Raw genomic sequence first — 23,236 nt, forward strand, 5'->3', positions numbered from 1 at the left:
TTGAATTTTTGCCTTTTCAAGAATTTCTTCTGTAAGCACTGAGGGAAGAACCATTACTGGTAAATCTTCTATATTCCCAATATGCTTGGCTAAGCTTATAGCAGGACTCAATATATTTGTTGGTTGGCAGTACAGAATTTTGAGTAGTCTATTTATACCAGTAATATTGTGTTGCTAGTGAATAGATGAATTTAATCTTAGTGCAAAAAACATATCTATGTTAACAGTTTTTCTACTGATTAATTGTATATAATTGAACAAATCTCAAGTTCATTGCTTTTTTTGTTCATTCATTCATACAAAATGGAAGGTTGTTTAGAACTTATCCTGAAAGGAATTAACATACTGTAGTCTCTCACAGAAGTACAACTTAATAAACATTTATGGCAATAAAATTTACCCAGCATGTAAGTATATCTGCAAAACTGTAAGTATGTGGAATGGTCTTACAGAAGCACAAAATTAATAATGTAGTTTCCCAGGTTATTTCTCATCTATTTCTCTTTCATACTGTAAAAGAATCAAATACTGTTACAGTAATCATGATAATTTAAACTTATAATTTCAGTATAATTATAATCACAATTTTTAAAAATGTATGTGTATATATTTAGAGATGGGGTCTCACTCTGTCACCCAAGCTGAAGTGCATTGGCACAATCATAGCCTCCTGCAGCCTTGAACTCGGGTTCATGTGATCCTCCCACTTCAGCATCCCAAATAGCTCGGACTGCAGGCACGCACCACCACACTTGGCTTACAATCACAAATCTTATGTTCTGTTTTCTTTTTAGAGACAGGGTCTCACTCTGTTGCCCAGGCTGGAGTACACTGGACAGGTCAAGAAAGGTTTCCCCAGGAGGGCTCTTCTGAATAGATTCTTTTTTTTTTTTTTGAGACAAGGTCTGCCTGCAGGCTGGAGTACAGTGGTGCAGTCACAGCTTACTGCAGCCTCGAACTCCAGGGCACAAGAGATTCTCCTACGTCAGCCTCCTGAGTAGCTGGGACTACAGGTGCTTGCCACCATGCTCAGCTAATTTTTTTTTTTTTAATTTGCAGAGATGGGGTCTCACTGTGTTGGCCAGGCTGGTCTCATACTCCTGGGCTCAAGTGATTACCCCAATCTTGACCTCCCAAAGCGTTAGGATTACAGGCATGAGCCACCACACCCAGCCCTGAGTAGAATTTCTTTCTTTTTTTTTTTTTTGAGGCGGGAGTCTTGCTCTGTCGCCAGGCTGGAGTGCAGTAGCGCAATCTCTGCTCACTGCAACCTCTGCCTCCCGGGTTCAAGTGATTCTCCTGCCTCAGTCTTCCTAGCAGCTTGGACTACAGGCGCACGTGCCACCACGCCCGGCTAATTTTTGTGTTTTTTTGGTAGAGACAAGGTTTCACCACATTGACCAGAATGGTCTCTATCTCTTGACCTTGTGATCTGCCCTCCTCGGCCTCCCAAAGTGCTGGATTACAGGCGTGAGCCACCGTGCCTGGCCAAAACATCACGGAAGCCCTGAGTAGAATTCTTAAAGATGTGTAGGAGCCTAATAGCAGACATGGAAGAAGGGGTGTGGTAGGTAGAATTTTAAAAGTATTCCCAAACATTGTCTTCCGGGTATTCAGTTAAAGAGCAGTCTAGGTTCTGCTGTTAAGGAATTTTACAGATTTAATTAAGGTTATTAATTAGCCGACCCTAAAATAGGGAGAGTTGCTTGAATTATCCACGTGTGTCCAGTATAATCATGAGTCCTTAAAAGCAGAAAACTCAGCTGCTGCAGAAGAGAGAAAAAATTAGATTTCAAGTACAAGATGGTTCGATTTGAGATGTTGGGTGTCACATGCAAGGACCAAAGAGAGATCTTAGGTGCTAAGGGCACCTGGCTAACAGCTTGCAAGGAAATGGGGACCTTAGCTCTACACCCACAAGGAACTGAATTCTGCCAATAACCTCAGTGTGCTTGAAAATGAATTCTTTAGCTGGGTGTGGTGGTGGGCGCCTGTAGTCCCAGCTCCCGGGAAGGCTGAGGCACGAGAATTGCTTGAACCCGGGAGGCAGAGGTTGCAGTGAGCTGAGATTGTGCCGTTGTACTCCAGCCTGGGTGACAGAGCAAGACTCCATCTCAAAAAATAAAAATAAAAAATAAAGAAAATGGATTCTTCTTCAGAGCCTCCAGAAAGGAATGCAGCCCTATCAACAGGATGGTGTCAGTATTGCCAGACTTAGAGTAAAGGAATCAGCTGAGCCATGCTGTGCCAGACTTCTGGCTCATGGAAAATGTGAAATAATAAATGTGGGTGTGTTAAGCTGCTAAATTTGGCATAATAACTTGAGGCAACAGAATATTATTACAGGGGAGAAGATGTTTCAGACACATGAATTCTAGCAAGGACCCATAGGATATCATACTTAAAAGGGAACCCTGCGTCATTTGGCATGGCTCAAGTGCAGGAGCCTCAGAAACTAAAGCTGGAAAAGTAGGTTCAGCTAGATCATGGTGGTCCTCAAATGCTGTCTAAGGAATCTGGACCTTAGTTGGCAGGGACTGAATTTGTGAGACTGGTATCTTAGTTCACGTTGATTTTCCCAAGGAGGTAAGATTAATTCTCTGTCTCCAAGTTTGCTCAAACGTCATCTTCTCAATGAGGGCCATCTTTATCATCCTACTTAATACTGCAACTTATACTGTGTACTGCCAGCTTTCCTCACTTTATTCTTTTTTAACTTTCTACTGCACTTCTTCCAGCATACTGTATAATTTATTATACTTATTGTCTCCCTTCTCAGAATGTAAACTGTGAGAGCAAGGATTTTTTTGGATATTTTGTTCACTATTTTTTCCAGTTATTTATTGTTACATAATAAACCATCTAAAAATTTAGCTACTTAAAACAACAATAATTTTTTAAAATTATTTTTTATTTATTTATTTTGAGAAAGGGTCTTAGCTGTGTGACCTAGGCTGCAATTCAGTGGCACAATTATAACACACTGTAACCTCTTAACTCCTGGGCTCAAGCGGTCCTCCTGCCTCAGCCTCCCAAGTAGCTAGGCCTATAGGCATGCAAAACTATGGGTCTCTCCCCTTAGAATGCCTCAGCCTCCCAAAGTGTTGGGATTATAGGTGTGAGCTGCCACACTTGGCCAAATTAACTCCTCCTTAGGGATGAATAAGTGGATAATAATGCTTAGATGGCTACATGAATTGTGGCACTGTCAACAGAGGAAAAGCTTTGAGGGGAAAAATGAGCTCAGTTGTGGAAACATTGATGTTGAGGCTGCTGAGTCTGAGACAGCAAGTGGAGGTTGTTGGTGTATAGTAAAAGTCATGAATTGAAACTCAGGCCTGGGGATCATCTTGAGGATTTTCTTTTTATGTTTTTCTGATGGAGGGAGGAAAGAAGACTTTGTTTTTCCCATGGAGAAGAGGAAAATTCTGCTACCTTCACCTCACTTTTTTTCTTTTTGGTTGCTTTGTTTTATGTTAATTTTGTGAACTTCAAAAAGTGGTTAAAATGGCTCACACCTCGCCCCCCGCCCCAAAGGTGACTTGACTTTTTTCTTTCTATTTCAAAAAAGTACATTGGGTAGTAGCTTTGAGAATCACAGTCTCTTACAGAACTGGGAGGGTCATTGTCATCTTGTAGGTCATTGTTCTCCTCCTGATATATGTGACGCATGATTTTCAGTCTGTGCAGAACCTCAATACTATTTTAAAATCTGGATCTTCTAACACCAAACATAGTAGGGGAGGGCCTTGAAGGCCTTTAGATAAAAGGCCACACACTAATGCAGAGACTCAGATAACTGTTTCTGTTTAGCAAAAATCACATCAACTGAACCATTTTAAGCCACTAACAACTTCAGTTAATTGTTAGAATAATGAGACTTCTGTTTGATTCTTGCAGGAAGATTATCTTTCCCAGTGAGTCTTGTTTCTAACATATTTAGCCTAGTTTGCTCATGTTAGGATAATTTCATAGACCATGAAACAGGATAGTCTGTTTACTAAAAGACTGCATTGACTAATGTGATGTTTTACATTAGTAGAACAAATGTACCCCCTTCTCTACCTTGTAATTTATATCTTTCTTTTAGAGAACTGTTGATTTCTAATGTAGGAGGAAGAAAGTGGTATTTTTGTGTAAATCACTGATATCCCTATGTAAGCTTAACTGAGTTCCTTGTGTTTTTGACTTCTTATAGAAATTTTTTTGGTGATAGCATGTATTGGCAACAAACGTAGTTAATGGAAATGGAGGGAAAGGTCTACTTTACCTCTGACCAGATGACTGCTTCTTTCAGACATACCTCAGGAAAGTTTGTTTGAATCACCTTAGCAGTGTTGCTCCATAGTGTTACTTGTCAGCCGTAAGTTTTTTAATGCTGAGTTACTTTGTTTTGTTCCGGAAGGCAAAGTGTGGCTCTGTTGGTGTCTCTTTAGCAAAGAGTATGTTCTTTAGTAACGGGGAAAGATTTGTTTTATACTGTATAATAAAATGTGACATGGATAATAATATGCTTTCCCAGAAATGCATTGGATAAAAAATTTCTGTAGAAGGTAGATACTTAAGAATAATTAATAATGTGTTTCTAATTTAGTAATAAAATAATGTTTTATATAAGAGAAAACCCGGCCGGGCGCGGTGGCTCAAGCCTGTAATCCCAGCACTTTGGGAGGCCGAGACGGGCGGATCACGAGGTCAGGAGATCGAGACCATCCTGGCTAATACGGTGAAACCCCGTCTCTACTAAAAAATACAAAAGACTAGCCGGGCGACGAGGCGGGCGCCTGTAGTCCCAGCTACTCGGGAGGCTGAGACAGGAGAATGGCCTGAACCCGGGAGGCGGAGCTTGCAGTGAGCTGAGAGCCGGCCACTGCACTCCAGCCTGGGTGGCAGAGCAAGACTCCGTCTCAAAAAAAAAAAGAGAAAACCCTTGCTAAAAGACATTGTGATTTGCATTAGGCTACTAGACCAGCATATTCAGCCAGCACTAGAACCTTGTTTTCTTGGCTGTATGTATTATTTGCAAATCACTTAGATGTTCTTCAGAATAATAAAAATTATTTACTACCCACTGGCAAGCACATGACATTCATTAATCTAAAAATTATGGACTCTTCCCTCTTAGAGTTTCATGATAGTAGTTACAATACTTAAATTACTTTTTAAAATTGTTTTCTCACTTCAGATTTTAGTAGTAGTATGACAGACATGGGCTAGGATCAAAAACTTTGTTTATTCCTTATTATCAGAGAACTCTAGATCTTGAATTTATTGCTAAGGTTATTTTTGCAAGTATATAATCTACTGTCGTGTTCTTTGATTGGTGGTAAGCTGCGCAGTGCCTAAAACTGTTGTATAATAATTTGGCCAGGTGCAGTGGCAAATTATTTTAATGCCAGTGCTTTGGGAGGCCCAGGCAGGATCACTTGAGGCCAGGAGTGAGGCCAAGAAACACCTATTTTTCTGTCTCCATGAAAAATAAAAATAACTCATCTGGGTATGGTGGCGTGCACCTGTAGTCCTAGCTACAAGGAAGGCTGAGGCGGGAGTTTGAGACTGCTAAGCTATGATTGCACTACTGCTCTGCAGCCTGTCTTTAAAAAAAAAAAAAAAAGAATTTGTCTGATCTTTGTCCATGTTTCCTGAACTTCTCAAACCCTTGGAATTTCCTGAGTGACCATGGGATTGTTATGCTAACAGGTAACTAAATGATGGGCCTCTGGATAGCTTCAGGATAGGAGCTGTCTCTGGAAGGACCAACTATGTGGTTGGGACTCTGAGCCAACCTGGCCTCTGGAGAGGGAAAGGAGTTGGAGATTCAGCTTAGTCATGTAGCCAATGATTTAATGAGTCGTGCGTATGTAGTAAAGCCAGCAAAAACTCTGGACATTGAGATTTGGTGGAGCTTCCTGGTTGGTGAACACATTGATGTGTGCACAGGGGAAAGCAGGTGACATGCTCTTTTTCCACAAGAAGGAGGCATGGAAACTCTGCATTCTCTTCTTGTTCTCACCCTATATATCTCTTCATTTGATTGGTCCTTCTGATTTGTGTCCTTTGTAAGAAAACTGTAATTGTAAATGTAGCACTTTCCTGAGTTCTGCAAGCTCTAGTGAATTTAGCGTACCTGAGGGGCTTGTGGAAACTCAAATTTATAGCCAGCCTGTTAGAAGTGCAGGTAGCCTGGGACTTCCAAAGTGTGACTGGTGTCTAAAATAAGGGCACTCTTATTTGGGAGCATGCCCTTTTACTTGTGGGGTCTGTGCTAACTTTGGGTGGCTAATGAGAGAATCGGATTGCAGTATACTCAGTTGAGATTGAAACAGAATAACTGTGTTGTGAACTTTTGGTTTTCAGTGAATAAATTTTAGTAATTGCAAGTGTATTTAGGCTGGTCCGAGTGCAGAGGTGCTGATAACTAATTCATCACAGTCAGTTACAGATTTCTTTGTTCCTTCTCCACTCACACTGCTTCACTTGACTAGCCTTTAAAAAAATAATAATAATAAATTAAAAAGAGAAAGTATATTTAGTGTTAGCTAAATATAACATGGCTCTTTAATTTTGATGTAATCAAGAGGAAAGATATTGTGAATCTTAAAAACTCAAAGCTTACTAGATTGATGTTGATGTACTCTTACTGAAATCTTAACTAAGGCTAGGCAAGGTGGCTCATGCCTATAATTCCAGCACTTTGGGAGGCTGAGGCGGGCAGATCACTTGAGCCCAGGGGTTCAAGACCAGCATGGGCAATGTGGCGAAACCCTGCCTCTACAAAAATGTTTTAAAAATTAACCAGGCATGAGGGTACATGCCTGTAGTCTCAGCCATGTGGGAGGCTGAGGTGGGAGAATCACTTGAGCCTGGGAGGCCCAAGCCACAATAAGCCATGATCGTGCCACTGAACTCCAGCCTGGACAACAACAGAGTGAGACCGTGTCTCAAAAAAAAAAATTAATTAAAATAAACTTTAATATTACCAGGATTTAAGTTTCTGTATTGTTGAATTCCTCAGTCGGGTCAATGAATTTGCAGAGACCCCTCCAAGATTCTTTTGTTTGATTCCTTATGTGACCATCATCCTAGACCTTCAAGGTTGCTGACTAGATTTGGGGGTTGTGTGTTTAGAAAGGATAACAAGCTTGTCGTGGGCTAGAACCTGTGGTCTTCATAAGTAGCTTAGTAGGATATATGGCTTTTTCTATGAAAAGTAGAGAACATGCATTAAAAATGGGCAAATTCTGGGCTGGGCATGGTGGCTCATGCCTGTAATCCCAGCACTTTGAGGGGCTGAGGTGGGCAGATCACCTGAGGTCAGGAGTTTGAGACCAGCCTGGCCAAAATAGTGAAACCCTGTCTCTACTAAAACTACAAAAATTAGCTGGGCATGGTAGTGTGCCTGTAGTCCCAACTGTTTGGGAGGCTGAGGCAAGAGAATTGCTTGAACCCAGGAGGCAGAGGTTGCAATGAGCCAAGGTCTCAACCTTACACTCTAGCCTGGGTGACAGAGTAAGATTCTGTCTTAAAAAAAAAAAAAGGCAAATTCTGTCCTTATACTTGGAGAACTGTACTCATGTATTTAAACATGTAACAAGCAATGTAGAGAAGTTACCAATAGAAGGTATGATATAGTCAGGGGTTAGTATTATAGACAGAAGGTCAAAACTAACACAAATAGAAACCCAGGCGAAAAAACACAAATAGCTAACTGCTGTAATAACAACCCCATAATGCTTCAGTGGCATGAGGCAATAAAAGTTTTTCTCATTCACGTTTAGTGTAATGTAGGCCAAGGTGGGAGGCCCTCTACTTCACAGAGACATTTAGTGACTCAGCTTTCTTCCACTTTGGGAACTTTCCATCTTTTAAGGCCTCCTTTGCGTTTAGCTGATAGATGGCAGGGGAAAGATAGATTGTGTGCCTTGACCTGGAAATGATGTCATTGCTGTCCACATTTCACTGGCAAGAACTAGTCATTTGATCCCCACCTAGGCTCCTGGGGTTACCTGTCAGGGCAGGAAGAGAGGGAAATCGTGTGAGGCTTAGCTTTGTTTTGTGGAGAAAGTCTCTGGTTACAAACAGGCTATGATGGAAGTGGATAGTGCAGGAGGGAACTTACTGAGGCCCTCCTAGTGAGAAGGTTTAGGGAGGAGAGTGAGTGAAGAAATATTTAACCGTGATGATCAGGCTGAAAAATAGCCCCCAAGGTTCATAAATCTCAACATTTCCTCTTCACTTGCAACCCCACAAACATGCTACAGAACTCTCTGCCAGTAGCTTTGAGCTGGGGATGGGGTCCCTATTTCCACTGCCAACTGAGAGGAAGCGTGAAGCAACCGGAAGGCCAGATCTCATGTTTCTGTAGTAAAGAGAGATGTGTTCTTGGCATTCTAACATCATCTACATTCATAGTAGCAGACCTTTTGTGCTATGATATATTTCATGTATTTTATGGAGAGTGAGAAATTTTGGGAGTTCAGTATTTCCACAGCTGCCCATGTACATTCTAGTATGTTAAGTTAAAAAATTAGTCGCACTTCTTTTTTAATTATACATTATCTTTTAAAATATATGTCCTATAAAGTAGACTTTAAAGTCCAAACTTTATATAAATGGTGATTTACATTGTAGCGTTCTTGAATCAAATGCACTTATTTCACTGGAAATTCTCTGAATTATTTAAACTGAAGTTAATTGTACTTTGGTAATCTAGAGGCAAGGATGAAATATTTGAATATGTAAATCTATTAAAATGATTTTTGCTTATGTGTCGTTCTTTATATAACTGGTTAAAGTGACCTGGAATAGCTTTCATGTCTCATTTTATTAATGGTTTTCTTTAAAACTAGGCTTCTGGGGTTACCTGTCAGGACAGGAAGAGAGGGAAATAGTGTGAGACTTTGTTTTGTGGAGAGTCTCTGGTTAGAAACAGACGATGATTTTATCAATGAAACATGAAAGCAAACATGATAAACCTCTCTGATAAAACCAGAAACGAGGGCTATATGAAGTAATTGGAACTATTGGTAAATATTCCTAGGGATAACCTGAACATAACCAAGAGTTTCTGCCTTAATCAGGGGAAAATCTAGGCTTAAGATAGGAGCTGGGCAAAATTGTTAGAGCAGTTAATGGATTTGTTTCCCTACTTTGCATCTCATTTTGTGGAAGTGATTTTCAGTGTCAATTGTTTGTTTTGACGCAGAGTTTGGCCCTGTTGCCCAGGCTGGAGTGGATCACAGCTCACTGCAGCCTCCACTTCCTGGGTTCAAGCCAGTCTGTCACCTCAGCCTTCTGAGTAGCCGGAACTACTCGCGCTTGCCACCATGCCCAGCTAATTTTTATATTTTTTGTAGAGACAGGATTTTACCATGTTGCCTAGGCTGTTCTCAAACTCCTGAACTCAAGTGATCTGCCCACCTCCACCTCCCAAAGTGCTAGGATTACAGGCGTGAGCCACTGCACCCAGCCTTCACTGTCAGTTGTAAAGCTCATGCTTGCTTTTCCTAATGGGGAGATTTTTGTGTCATGGTATAATTCCCCTCTCTCCTCCTCTAATGAGTAGCTGTTATCCCTGTAAACTAAAGAGAAGAGAAATACCTGTAGTATATATTTAATTATTGAGGTCTACTTCTTGAATTCTTTCGTGCTAGTCCCATTTGTAACAATTGTTTGCCTCCCAGAAGTGTGTCTCTGGAGGAGGGTGCTGACTTCTGTGCCCTCTGGGGCACCCTTAACCGAGGACTTGGATGTTTGTCTGCTCAGAGGTCTTTCAGCTATCTATCCATGACCATGGACATCAGTTCACAGCCTTGGCTGTTCCTCAGAGATCTAAGTAACCACTTTGATGATTTCAGGATTCTCTCATATTTGTAATAAATCGGTTCCTTTTTTATTCCAGTTCAGGAGTTCTGTAGGCAGCTTTCTCAGCCCTTTGTTGCTGTTTTTGTGGAGGGGAGAGCATGCAAAGTTTCTGTAAACCTTGTTTGGGATATTCAATTCTCACAGTATCGGTGGGTAAGTAGCCCCCCAGCATAGAAGCTTAGTATTTGTTGCTGTCCTTGGATCATCAAATGTTAGGGGTGTGGATCGCAAGTTCTTTTGGCCATTGGTACCCTGCAATATCATTATTGACTATTTAAAAGAAAGACTTTGACATCTCTTTAAAGATGTCTGAAAGTTGTAGACATCTGAGTACAATAAAAGACATTCAGAAGTTTTAACACCCTTCAAAGCTGCTAAGTTACAGCCTGTGTCATTACAGTAATAAACTTTCCTCCAAGAGTTGACATTTCATAATTATGCTTAGGAATATTATTGATTAAATGGGATCTCAGTATAAAGCAAATTTCAGCTTATGTTTGCATTGATAAACATGATTTATAAAAGGTAGATTACTTATAAGATTGGATATCATGTTGCTGGTGTTTTTACCTTAAATATTGGAATGTAATTTCTAAAATAAAGTTGTTTTTATATTTACAAAAAAATTGAGAATCCTGTTCCCATATACTTGCCTCACTGTACACACACAATTTCACCTATCATTAACCTCTTATAGTAGTATGGTACATTAGTTATAATTAGTGAATAAATATGGATACATTATTGCTGACTAAAGTCTACACTCTATTTAGATTTCTTTTTTTCTTTTTTTTTGAGATGGAGTTTCGCTCTTGTCGCCCAAGCTGGAGTGCAATGGCACGATCTCGGCTCACTGCAACCTCCGCCTCCTGGGTTCAGGCGATTCTCCTGCCTCAGCCTCCCAAGTAGCTGGGACTACAGGCATGCACCACCGTGCCTGGCTAATTTTGTATTTTTAGTGGAGATGGGGTTTTGCCATGTTGGCCAGGCTGGTCTTGAACTCCTGACCTCAGGTGATCCACCCGCCTCGGCCTCCCAAAGTGTTGGGATTACAGGCGTGAGCCACTGCACCCGGCCTCTATTTAGATTTATTTAGTTTTTACTTAATATTCTTGTATTAGTCTGTTCTCATGCTGCTAATAAAGATATACTTACTTGAGACTGGGCAATTTATAAAAGGAAGAGGTTCAATTGACTCACAGTTCCATAGGGCTGGGGGGACCTCAGGAAACTTACAGTTGTGGTGGAAGGGGAAGGAAACACATCCTTCTTCATATGGCAGCAGCAAGGAGAAGTGCAGAGTGAAGTGGGGGAAAGCCCCTTATAAAACCATCAGATTTTTTGAGAACTCACTATCCCAAGAACAGCCACCCCCATGATGCAATTACTTCTCACTGGGTCCCTCCCATGATGTGTGGGGATTATGGGAACTACAATTCAAGATGAGATTTGGCTGAGGACACAGCCAAACCATATCAGTCTTTTTTCTGTTGAAGTATCCAAGCCACATAAATTGTCATGTCTACTTAGGCTCCTTTTGGCTATGACAGAATCTCAGACTTTCATTGCTTTTGTTGTCCTTGATAGTTTTGACGAGTACTTAACAGATATACTATAGGTTACTCCTCTTGGAATTTGATGTTTTTCTCATGATTAGACTGGAGTTGAGGGATTATGTGATAAGACTGTTTAACCTTGTAAGGAATTGCCAAACTCTCTTCCAAAGTGGCCATACAATTTTGCATTCTCATCAGCAGTGAATGAGAATTACTGACACTTCATTTCCTTGTCAATATTTGGTAGAGTCAGCTTTTGGGACTTAAGCCATTCTAATCAATATGCAGTTGTTGGGATGTAATTTTTTTTTTTTTTTTTGAGACAGTCTCACTGTCACCCAGGCTGGAGTGCAAGTGGCATGATCTCAGCTCACTACAGCCTCCGCCTCTTGGGTTCAAGTAATCCTCCTGCCTGGCCTTCCTGAGTAGCTGGGATTATGGGCACCCACCACCATGCCCAACTAATTTTTGTATTTTTAGTAGAGATGAGGTTTCACCATGTTGACCAGGCTGGTCTCGAACTCCTGACCTCAAGCAGTCCACCTGCCTCAGCTTCCCAAAGTACTGAGATTACAGTTGTGAGCCAACACGCCCAACCAGGATGTAATTTTTAAAGTTGGTCATTTAGTCTTACTGTCATCCTTTTTATGTTGAGCATTCCTAATCCAAAAATCTGAAACCTAAAATGCTCAAAAATTTGATCTTTTTGAGTGCCAGTATTCCGATTTTCTAATCAAGGATGCTCAGCCTGTAAATATAATGCAAATATTTCAAAATCTGATACAATCAGAAATCCAAAACCCTTCTTGGTCCTAAGCATTTTGGATGAGGGATATTCAACTTGTGTGATATCTGACTATAGAAGCATTAGCTTTCTCCTAATATTCCTCTTTAAATAGGCATTAAGAAGAGAATGTGTGTGCTGTTTCCCATACAGAAAACTGTTAACAGATATTTAATAGCATTTCACTTATTTTGTTAAAATTACCTGTTCTCTTTGCTTTCATTACTAACCCCTTATCAGCTACATTCCATTGGTGTTAAGCTACACTCTGATGTTAATGTCTCCTGTTTAACTGCTTTTGGTTAATTATTTATTCTCATTTTCCATTCTTCAAAGTCATTTTTGGTTTTTGTTTGTTTTTATTTGTTCATAAAGCTTTTTTGTTTCTGTTACATTATGTAGTTTTGTACCAATGGCTAGAAGCAGATCGTCATGGCAAGAGCCAAGATGCTGCAAATACGACTTCAGGTAAAAATAAAATTAAAAACAAGGATGGGCTGTTATAAAGCATTATTTAAAGTGACCCCAAGCCCATTGTAAATGTTTCTTTATTCAGTTTTGCTTGGTCAGACTTACAGATGTTATTTTATGTTTCTCTTCTCTCATCTGCATCTTAATTTTCATAAAGACCTCATTTGCTTCAAGCCTTGAAAACATGTATTCAGTAGCCTTTAAGCTCTCTTGGCAGATATTTCCTACTTTCTTAGGAGGAAAAGCTTCAATTTAGTAGGAGGTTATTTGGCAGTATTACTTGGAGTTAAGTTGATATGTAGCTGTGGTAGTTGTACAAATTTATAGTCCTTGTTTGTTTCAAGATAATATTTAAAAGGTAAATTTTAAGTACAGGATGCGTATGTAATTTTCATTTCCTGGGAATCCAAATTCTTAGACTTAATTATTCTCCTGTTTTTTGTTTTGTTTTGTTTTGTTTTCCCAGCAGTAAATTCCAAGTTCGAGCTTTATGAAATATGTCTTTAAAATGAGAAGTACAGGTTGTTTCCCCATCTCTCATCCCCAAAAGTCATCACCAAGATTCTCTTATTTTGGCTGGTGCTGGCAGGAATAGCTGCATCCAGTCATTTCTAAATTCTTTTTTTGGTTTTTTTTTTGGGGGGGGAGATGGAGTCTCACTGTGTCACCCAGACTGGAGTGCAGTGGTGTGATCTTGGCTCACTGCAACCCCCACCTCCCGAATTCAACTGATTCTCCTGCCTCAGCCTCCTGAGTAGCTGGGATTACAGTTGCATGCCACTATGCTTCGCTAAGTTTTGTATTTTTAGTAGAGACAGGATTTCGGCACATTGGCCAGGCTGGTCTCGAACTCCTGACTTCAAGTGATCCACCCGCCTCAGCCTCCCAAAGTGCTAGGATTACAGGCATGAGCCCCTGTACCCAGACCATTTCTAAATTCTTAACAGTGATACCAGAATTTCGAAATAATTGGTTCTTCCTCTAATATCCTTCCAAATCATATTTGCCAAGACAGCTGTGTATATACAGCAATGATCTTTCCTGTTATCCCTTTTTTAAGCAGTCTAGTAAGTGGAGTGGTGGTGGTTTTGCTTTTCTTTTGTTACATTTGTTACTGTTTTGTGGCTTTTTTTGTTTTTGTAACATTTCTTTCTGGAAGTGGTTTCCTTCTCCTGAATTCTTTGTGCCTCAAGAAGGTGCAATGTTCCTTAGTTAATAGAACAATTATATTGAGAATGGCACTTTCATGACCTTTCTGATATATCTCCTGTTCCATTACTAACTTGATACATGAATGAAGATAAATGTTATTTTAAGTATACACAGGCAGAACTGAATTAAAAGGTAAGTGTTACAAGGAGTTATATGATAGGTTATGTCATGTTTCTTCTGCTTCTGTAGTATTTCATATTTTGTTTACATTTATGGATAATAAAAGCAAGTATTTCTGGTGTTAGAGGGTAGGTGGAGAGGGTTTCTCCATGGCTGTATACCATGAAGATATGCTGTTGCTGTGTCAGTGCACAATCAGCAGCATAGACTTTATAACTAGGAAAAATTTTGTTTTTTTCTCTAAAGTAAATGAAAAGTAACTTTAAAAATCTTTCTTTTCTTTTCCTTTCTTTACTCTCTCTCTCTTTCTCCCTTTTCCCTTCCCTTCCCCTCCCTCCCTCCCTCCCTCTGTCCTCCCTCCCTCCCTCCCTCCCTTCCTTCCTTCTCACCCTCCAGTCGCCACCCTCCCCCTTACTTTCCTTTCTTTCGAGATGAGGTTTCACTGTGTTGCCCAGGCTGGTCTCAAATTCCTGGGCTCAAGTGATCTGCCCACCTCAGCCTCCCAAAGTGCTGGGATTACAGGCATGAGCCACCATGTTCTGGCCAAGTAACTTTTTTACTGAAGAAGTGAGTAATTTAAAATTTCTTAGTGTTCACAGGAAAATGTAGCATCAGCTTAAAAACATCATGGACTCTTCCTGAAATCAGTTCTGAGCCCTGAATCTGTTCTTCGGCCACATTGACTCTCATGGACAGTTTCACATTCCTCTACTGACTTTTTGATGCTTACATACTCTAGAAGCATGGTGCAAAAATTGATAAACTCTGCTTAGGGATGTCTTTGACAGTTTCTCTTCTAGAAATGAGTGCTCTCAACTCTTAGAAGATGGAAGTATGGAGTAGAAAAATACAGAGATGAAATGTTTGCCTAAATAAGTCAGAGGAATCTAAATAAAATAATCATCATTAGCCAAGGACTTCAATTAGAAATAGTAGTTTAGTTGCCTCAGCAAATATATTTGAATTATGTGTCCTCGTTCAAAAAAGTTCCTATGTATTTTATGTTGTAGTCTCCAGCAAGATTTTTGAGTGCGACTTTTTCTTCCTTCTGTGATCTGTTTTGCATTCCAAGGTGTTTTGTTTTTTTTTTTTTTTTCATATTTTTACCCAAAATAGAAACAGTCTAACTGGAAGTCAAATACAACTCATAAATCAAATTGCTTTGTGATATTTTTAATAGTATAAATACTGCTAAGTGACATTTATCTTTTGCTGTAATAGCTAGAATTTTGTACTTAATTAGAACTCTAAAAGTAGGAAGACACAGAACACAATAAAATTGCTGCAAGGTCTTCTAGTTCCTTGATCCCAGATTTTTGACATCGAGAATTTCAGATCCATCTATCTTAAAATATTTCATGAGACATTTAGGGATAATAGGTCTTAAGGGAATTACTCTGGTTGAGGAGGTTAAAAAAACTAATCTGATATCTATTATTGAATTTTCAATTTTTTACTTTTTAAAAATTTATTTTTTTTTTTAAAAAAAGAAAAGAAACAGTGTCTTCACCGTGTTGCCCAGGCTGGTTTCAAATTCCTGGGCTCAAGCAATCCTCCTACCTCAGCCTCCCAAAGTTCTGGGATTACAGACGTGAGCTACTGTGCCTGGCCTGAATTTTCTTACATGTAATTAAAATGTAGCCTACTTTTATCTTTCCAGAATTTTGTCAGATAATGAATTTAACTTAGGATAGCTCATTTATTTTAAAAGGTTAGTATGTTTAATGTGTTCTGTCTACTAAACAGGATGACTCAGCAATGATGTTTGTAATTCTGTTAGTTTTGTTACTTAACAACCTGGATATGCAGTCACATTTCTCAGAGATTTTTGTGGAAACTCAAGCCAAATTGCCTCCTTTGAGCACTGTAGCACGGGGATCTAAGTGTGTATAAAATTTTAGGATCATAAGACATATGATTCATTTAATACAAGACATTTATTTTCTGAAGTAAATGTTTTCATATAGTTTTTTTATTACCACACACTGAAATGTGTACCATAATTAGGTTACAGCAATGATTATATTACCATATTTTGATTTTTAGTATCAGTTGAGTGGCCAGGATTTTAAAATTCAGATTCTGAAGTTTTAAATGCTGCTCTGTTGTTAAGTTTTTTAGTTGTCCACTGGGATTTTACAAGTCAGGTGGTTAGAGGGAGAAATTGAATCAGATCTCAACATTATCAGTCAGTAGTAGGTCTATAAAATAAATATAAAACTATGACATGCTTTTGGAAAGGTTCTAGATATTAACTATGTATTATTTGTTGTAGGTGAAAATTTTGACCAGAGTCCTTTGAGAAGAACGTTCAAATCCAAAGTTCTCGCCCATTATCCTCAGAATATAGAATGGAATCCTTTTGATCAAGATGCGGTTAACATGGTATGTGTTTTTTTCCCCTCATTTTCTTTTTAGCGTTGTTTTTACTTTATTAAGATGAAGGTAGTGACCGTATTTTGAATGTGCACCTTATTTCATTTATTCTTTAAGTGATTTTATAAGAAATGTGAGGCCACGTGCAGTGGCTCACACCTGTAATCCCAGCACTTTGGGAGGCTGAGGTGGGTGGATCACCTGAGGTCAGGAGTTCAAGACCAGCCTGACCAACATAGTGAAACCCTGTCTCTACTGAAAATACAAAATTAGCCGGGTGTGGTGGCACATGCCTGTAATCCCAGCTACTCGGGAGGCTGAGGCAAGAGAATTGCTTGAACCCAGGAGGTGGAGGTTGTGTGATCACACCACTGCACTCCAGCCTGGGCGACAGAGTGAGACTCCATCTCAAAAAACAAAAGAAAAAAAAGAAATGTGATACTGTCCTCATTTTAAAGATCTGGAAGCAGAAGCTCAGAGAAGCAAGTTACTTGCCCAGAGTTTCCATAGCTAATAAATATATACAGTAGATCCTAAAAGCCCATTTTAGTTTCCTACTGTTAAACTGTGTTGTGCATTTGTATTAATACATAGAAGCTTTGATAGACAGTGATACTACTTTATTGGCCTGAGAGGAGCCTGATGGTAAGAGCCTGATAACAGTTTTCATATTTCAAGGAATGTTGTATGGTAGGCCTGTAATTTGTCATTTTTGCAGACAATGTAAAGATGAAAAGCAACTTAATTGCATTATTTAGATATAGTAGAAATCTGAATTTGTATAATTTTTATCGGTGAATGGCATCCAGCTTCTTGGCGTCTTGAACAAAAAATTGGACAAAACATGCAAACCAAGGAAAGAATGAAGCAACAAAAGCAGAGGTTTATTCAAAATGAAGGTACAATCCACAGGGTGGGAGCAGGCCCGAGCAAGCAGCTCAAGAGCCCATTACAGATTTTTCTGAGGTTTAAATACCCTCTAGAGGTTTTCTATTGGTTACTTGGTGTACACTCTGTGTAAATGAAGTAATGGCCCACGATCAATCTGTTTGGTTGTGGGAGGATACCAATCAGAGGCTGAAGCAAAGCTACACCCTACATAAACATACAACCAATCAGAGACTGAAGTGAAGTTACAAAGTTATACTCCTATTGCGTATCTATGCAAATGAAGATTTGGCCCCCGACCATCCTGATTGGTTGTGGGAGGGGAACGATCAGAGGTACTTTCAAATTTTTTTTTTTTTTTGAGACAGAGTCTCGCTCTGTTGCCCAGGCTGGAGTGCAGTGGCGCGATCTCGGCTCACTGCAAGCTCCGCCTCCAGGGTTTACGCCATTCTCCTGCCTCAGCCTCCTGAGTAGCTGGGACTACAGGCGCCTGCCACCATGCCTGGCTATTATTTTGTATTTTTAGTAGAGACGGGGTTTCACCATTCACAGGATGGTCTCGATCTCCTGACCTCATGATCCACCTGCCTCGGCCCCCCAAAGTGCTGGGATTACAGCCGTGAGCCACCACGCCCAGTACTTTCAATTTTTAGTCTGCCATGCAGAGAAAGGGTGGGGGGAGAGTACAAAGGGAGTAACCACTGGTCCTTTTGCTACTTGGGTATGGAAAGTTGGGGTTTTCCTTTTGATTTAGTTCTAGAAAGTCAGCATGAATCGGCCTTAGGTTCCCTGCCTCCAGACCCTGTTCTCCTGCCTCATAATGAGTTACCAGTGCTGATTAAATGTCTCTTTTATCCCTGCGTGATGGTGTGCATCTATAATCCCAGCTACTCAGGAGGTTGAGGCAGTGTGATTGCTTGAGCCCAGGAGTTTGAGACCAGAATGGGCACCATAGCAAGACCCTGTCTCAAAATAGGTACGTAGGTAGGTAGGTAGGTAGATAGGTAGGTAGGTAGGTAGGTAGGTAGGTAGATAGATAGATAGAAGATAGAGAGACAGTCAGTCTCCTTGAGAGGTTCTTAGAAATAAAGTAGGTCATAGTTTTCAGATTATTTCGAAAGGGCTCTTCTTAGAAGCCTGAATAATATTTTGGATGTCCATAAACTCTATGATTATATAATTCAGGGGGCCCCAAAGTAAGGAGATGCCAGGCATGATAGATACAGAAATGAATTGGGTATATACATAAGAATGGAAAAAAAAATCATTAAAGGTGAACTGAGACACAGTGATAGCCTTTGCTCTTTTTGAGTTGTTTTGTTTTGTTTTGTTTTTTGTTTCTGTTTTTGAGATAGTCTGGCTCTGTTGTCCAGGCTGGAGTGCAGTGGCACAATCTTGGCTCACTGCAACCTCCACCTCCTGGGTTCAGGCAATTCTCCTGCCTCAGCCTCCTGAGTAGCTGGGATAACAGGTGCATACCACTATGCCCAGCTATTCTTTTGTATTTTTACTAGAGACGGGGTTTCACCATGTTGGCCAGGCTAGTCTCGAACTCCTGGCCTCAAATTATATACCCTCCTTCAGCCTCCCAGAATGCTGGTATTGTGAGCACATGCCACCACACGCGGCTCATTTTTGCATTTTTAGTAGAGACGGGGTTTTGCTATGTTGGCCAGGCTGGTCTTGTACTCCTGACCTCTGGTGATCCACCCACTTCAGCCTCCCAAAGCGCTGGGATTACAGGCATGAGCCACTGCGCCGGGCGTCTTTTTGAGTATTTTAAATATAGTGTTAAAAGATTCCATTATAACCTGATAATCTAACAGAAGGAAATTAATATTGACTAGATGTCTGCTAGGGTACATTATGTATGTTATTTTCACATACATGTTTACATGTACCCAGTGAGAATTCTTATATTTTCAAAGGTTAAGTAATTTGCCCAAAGTTAGGCAGAACTCAGAAGTTAAATCCAGATCATTTTTACTCTCTAGCTCACTTTTTTTCTCATCTGCCTTGCTGCCTTCCCAAAAGAAAAACTATATAACTTAGTTTTGATCTGCACTAGAAATGTTATGGGTCACACTGGACCCTTTGTGATATTTTTGTATCACAGTAAACTCTAGCCTGGGCTCGCTCTAGGGAGGGGATAGCATGGTGCTTTTTGTAAGAACAAATGCCTAAAGCACTTGGCACTTTGACTTTGATTCCTTACAGAGTACAGTGTGGTTATTCTCCCAAACTGTTACCCAATACTAAAATAATCAAGAGATGCCATTTTGCTGGAAGTTAATATTGTAGATGCTTAGCATCATCTTTGGTGAAGACTCTACTATAGATATTAAGTAGAACACAACTGTTAGTTATCTTTATAAGACTTGGAAGAGTCCAGACAAGCATCTGACTAAAATAGTCGAACAGCAGTGACAAAAAAATAACTTATGAGCTGCTTATGTAGCAAATTAATAGAAAGGCATTTAGGAAAAGAATGTTTAAATCAAGCAGTGGAAAACTGGGTAAGAATGTGAATAGATCACAATACTTAATCTTCTTAAATTAGTAAGATATTTCAAAATGTAACTTATTCTGTGAGAAATCAGAATGGTATTCAAAATGAGTTTCTAGCCTAAGCAACATAGGGAGACTCTCTCTCTACAAAGAAAAAAAGAAATAGCTGAATGTGATGGAAACATGCCTGTGGTCCTAGCTACTCTGGAGGCTGAGGTGGGAAGATCACTGGGGCCTGGGTACAAGTACTTTCTTACTATATGAATCCACAGTCATTTGGAGCAAAATGCCACCCTTGATGTGTTTTTTTTCTTTTAATCATTTGAGTGAATTAATAGTGAGATATCCATGGTAGCTTTTGCCTGTGTCTGCAAAACAATAATCTTTAAAGTAATTATCAGCTTCCTTGATCTGTCTTTGATATTTTCTTTACTCCTTGCCCCTGAGGTTATTTTATGTAAGCAGCAAAAGTTTTCCCCTGAAGAATAATTGCAGAGACTGTGTTCGATCGTTAAGCACCACATAGCATTTTTTTTATTGCTGCAAATCTAAAAGGATTTGCTTGTACTCCTGGAAAATCTCTGAAAAGCATCCCATTAGTTTGCATTCGGGTCATAGATTTACTGCCTTTAATTTCCTCTTTGATTTACTAGTAAGTGCGTTTGTATGAAGCTGTAATTTATCCCCACCTAAAGGTATAAAGCTTTGTCTTGCCTTTAGCAAAATTCCACTGCAATGAGTCATCACCTTCTGTAATATTAGTCATTCCTCTAGCAAACAACAGTAGTGCTTTGAATAAAAGGTCATTAATTTCATACATAAATTAAGTACCCAAAGCAATGAACTTTGTTAAGTAAAATGTTTAATGTGTATGAGTGCAGTGCAAATAAAATAAAAAATAAATACAAGTGACAGGTGAAATAATTCCTGAATTAGTTTTTTTCCCTCAGTTGCTGATTCAGAGATTTTTATGAAAAGAATGTAAATATCACAGAACAGAAAGAACAATACAATAAACAGTCATGTATGTAAATCACCTGGAACTAACATATGCCAACGTTGACATGTTTGCTTCAGATCTCTTCCTTTCCTGTCCTGTCCTGTCCTATCCTGTCCTGTCTTCCTGTCTTTCCCTCCCTCCCTTTCTTTCCTCTCTTTTCTTTCTTTCCCTTATTTCCACAGTCTCGCTCTGTCTCACAGGCTGGAGTGCAGTACATTTAATTAAATTAATTTATTTATTTGAGACAGTCTCACTCTGTCATCCAGGCAGTTCAGTGGTGCAATTTTGGCTTACTTACAACCTCTGCCTCCCAGGTTCAAGTGATTCTCGTGCTGCAGCCTCTCGAGTAACTGGGATTATAGTCGCTCGCCATCATGCCTGGCTAATTTTTGTATTTTTAGTAGAGACGGGGTCTCCCTATGTTGGCCAGGCTGGTCTCAAACTCGTGGCCTCAAGTGATCTGCCCACCTCAACCTCTGTGAGCCACTATTGCCGGGTCTGCATTTCATTTTAAATGAAATAAAGCATTGCAAACAGAGCTGAAGGTCCCCCACCCCACTTTCACATCTCTTTGAGGTAATCTGCTTTGGCATCCATGGCTATGTTATATTCTAGTTGATAGATCTTATCTTTAAGCCTGTGTTGTATCTAAGAATTCATAGGAATAAAACAGAGTTAATAACTTTTAAGCAAACTATATGAAAATATAAGGATTCTATTTTATATGTCTGTCCTAAATGAAACATCATAAATATGAAATTTTAGGTAACTAAAGAGTAATAACTATTATAAAGGTCTTGCTTTACAATTTGCTATTTACTTTGATCACAAAGAAGGATATAGTGGAAAGAAGTGCAAAGAATAAATGGTGAAAGGTTGGCTGAAGAAACCTATTCAGATGCTTATCTTGTAAGATTAAAAGGAAAAAGGGCTGCATATACTTTTTGTAGACTTAGCAATTACTTGAATTTGAAATGGATAACCCCAAATTACATTCATAGGTTTGACATTAGAATGAAGGTAAGCCCTCATTTTGAGCCAAGTTTAGGTTCATAGCTCACAATAAAAAAATTTTTTTTTTCTTAAGACAGGCTCTGGCTCTGTCGTCCAGACTGGAGTGCACTGGTGCAATCTTGGCTCGCTGTAGCCTTGACCTCCCGTGCTCTAGCGATCCTCCCACCTCAGCCTCCCAAGTAGCTGAGACTACAGGTGTGCACCACCACGCCTGGCTAATTTTTGTACTTTTTGTGGAGACGGGGTTTGGCTATGTTGCCTAGGCTACTCTCGAACTCCTGGACTCAAGCAATCCGCCCACCTTGGCCTACCAGAGTGCTAGGATTACAGGTGTGATCCACCACACCTAGCCATATCTCACAGTAAAATTATAGGAATGGGGCTTTCATTGCTGGAGGACCCTTCTGCCCCCACCAGCCCCATCCTCTCCCCCGTTTCCTTAACATTGCAGCTACAATATTTCACTGGCATCTCAAACGCAACATATCCGAAACTGAATTCATTATTCTTCCCACCAATTTTTGTCAGTGAATGGTACAACCATCCACTATTTGCCAAGTCCAACAATGTACACATCACCCTGAAAGTTCTCACTTACTCACCCTCTCCCATATATAATCAGTTACCTGTCTACTTCTCTCTGTTTCCGTATACTCACCTTGGTCCAAACCATCAAGATCTCTTACCTGGACTCCTGCAGTAACCTGTCCATTTCATTCCTCATACTATAGCTTCTTCTGCTGTTCCTTCTCTCTGGAAGGCTCTTCCACCTCTCCTTCACCTAGTGAATTCTTACTGTTCCTTCAGACTTCACTGTAACCATTTATGTAGAGAAGCTGCTCCTGACCATCACCTTCCACCATCTTCCCAGCACTCAGGTCACCTTAGGTTCTCTTAGTACGTTGTACCTTTTTGTGGCACCTATCTCAGTTGCAATTAACCAGTTACATAGCTAGTAGTCAACTGTGTATCTCCTGCTGTAATGTAAGCACCATGAGAACAGGAACAGTTTCTCTTATTCATTGCTGTATCCCTAGCTTTGCGCATAGTAGATGTTCAAATTGTTGAATAAATGAAGTGATACTTACTTGCTTATAATACTTCTCTTCTCTGTCCTTGACTAGGTGTGACCTCCACTGTAAAACCCTCTCTTAAGCAGGAGCAGTTACTCTGTCTTTTCTTATGATATCTTGAACAGAGTCCATAGCAACACTAATCACATTTTTTTGGTAACTGTTGGTTTCCGTGTCTGTCTTTCCTACTAGACTGTGAACTCCCTAAAGGAACGGATTATTTTCATCTCTGTCTTTTGAGTTACCAAGATCTAATGCAAAACATGGGACAAAATAAGTGTTTGTAGAAGGAGGGGATGGAGGTAGGGAGGGAGGCATTCTGAGAAATGTGTTATAAGGTGATTTTATTGTTGTGCAAACAGCGTGTATA

The 23,236-nt window shown here is 39.9% G+C and overlaps 1 protein-coding gene across 5 annotated transcripts in view; it reads left to right on the forward strand.

Moving 5' to 3' along the window:
- The window catches only part of DENND5B (DENN domain containing 5B), a 208,207-nt gene that overhangs the window by 75,972 nt on the left and 108,999 nt on the right, over positions 1 to 23,236 (forward strand). For 4 of the 5 annotated variants that reach the window (XM_033222495.1, XM_033222496.1, XM_033222494.1 and 1 more), the window contains exons 2-3: positions 12,607 to 12,672; positions 16,283 to 16,392. In XM_033222495.1, coding sequence (XP_033078386.1) covers positions 12,607 to 12,672; positions 16,283 to 16,392 — 176 coding nt within the window. The remainder of the gene's footprint in view (positions 1 to 12,606; positions 12,673 to 16,282; positions 16,393 to 23,236) is intronic. The other variant, XM_033222493.1, reaches the window with a different exon arrangement.

This window comes from Trachypithecus francoisi, unplaced genomic scaffold (genome assembly GCF_009764315.1).
Source record: "Trachypithecus francoisi isolate TF-2019V2 unplaced genomic scaffold, Tfra_2.0 Lachesis_group11, whole genome shotgun sequence".
NCBI lineage: Eukaryota > Metazoa > Chordata > Mammalia > Primates > Cercopithecidae > Trachypithecus > Trachypithecus francoisi.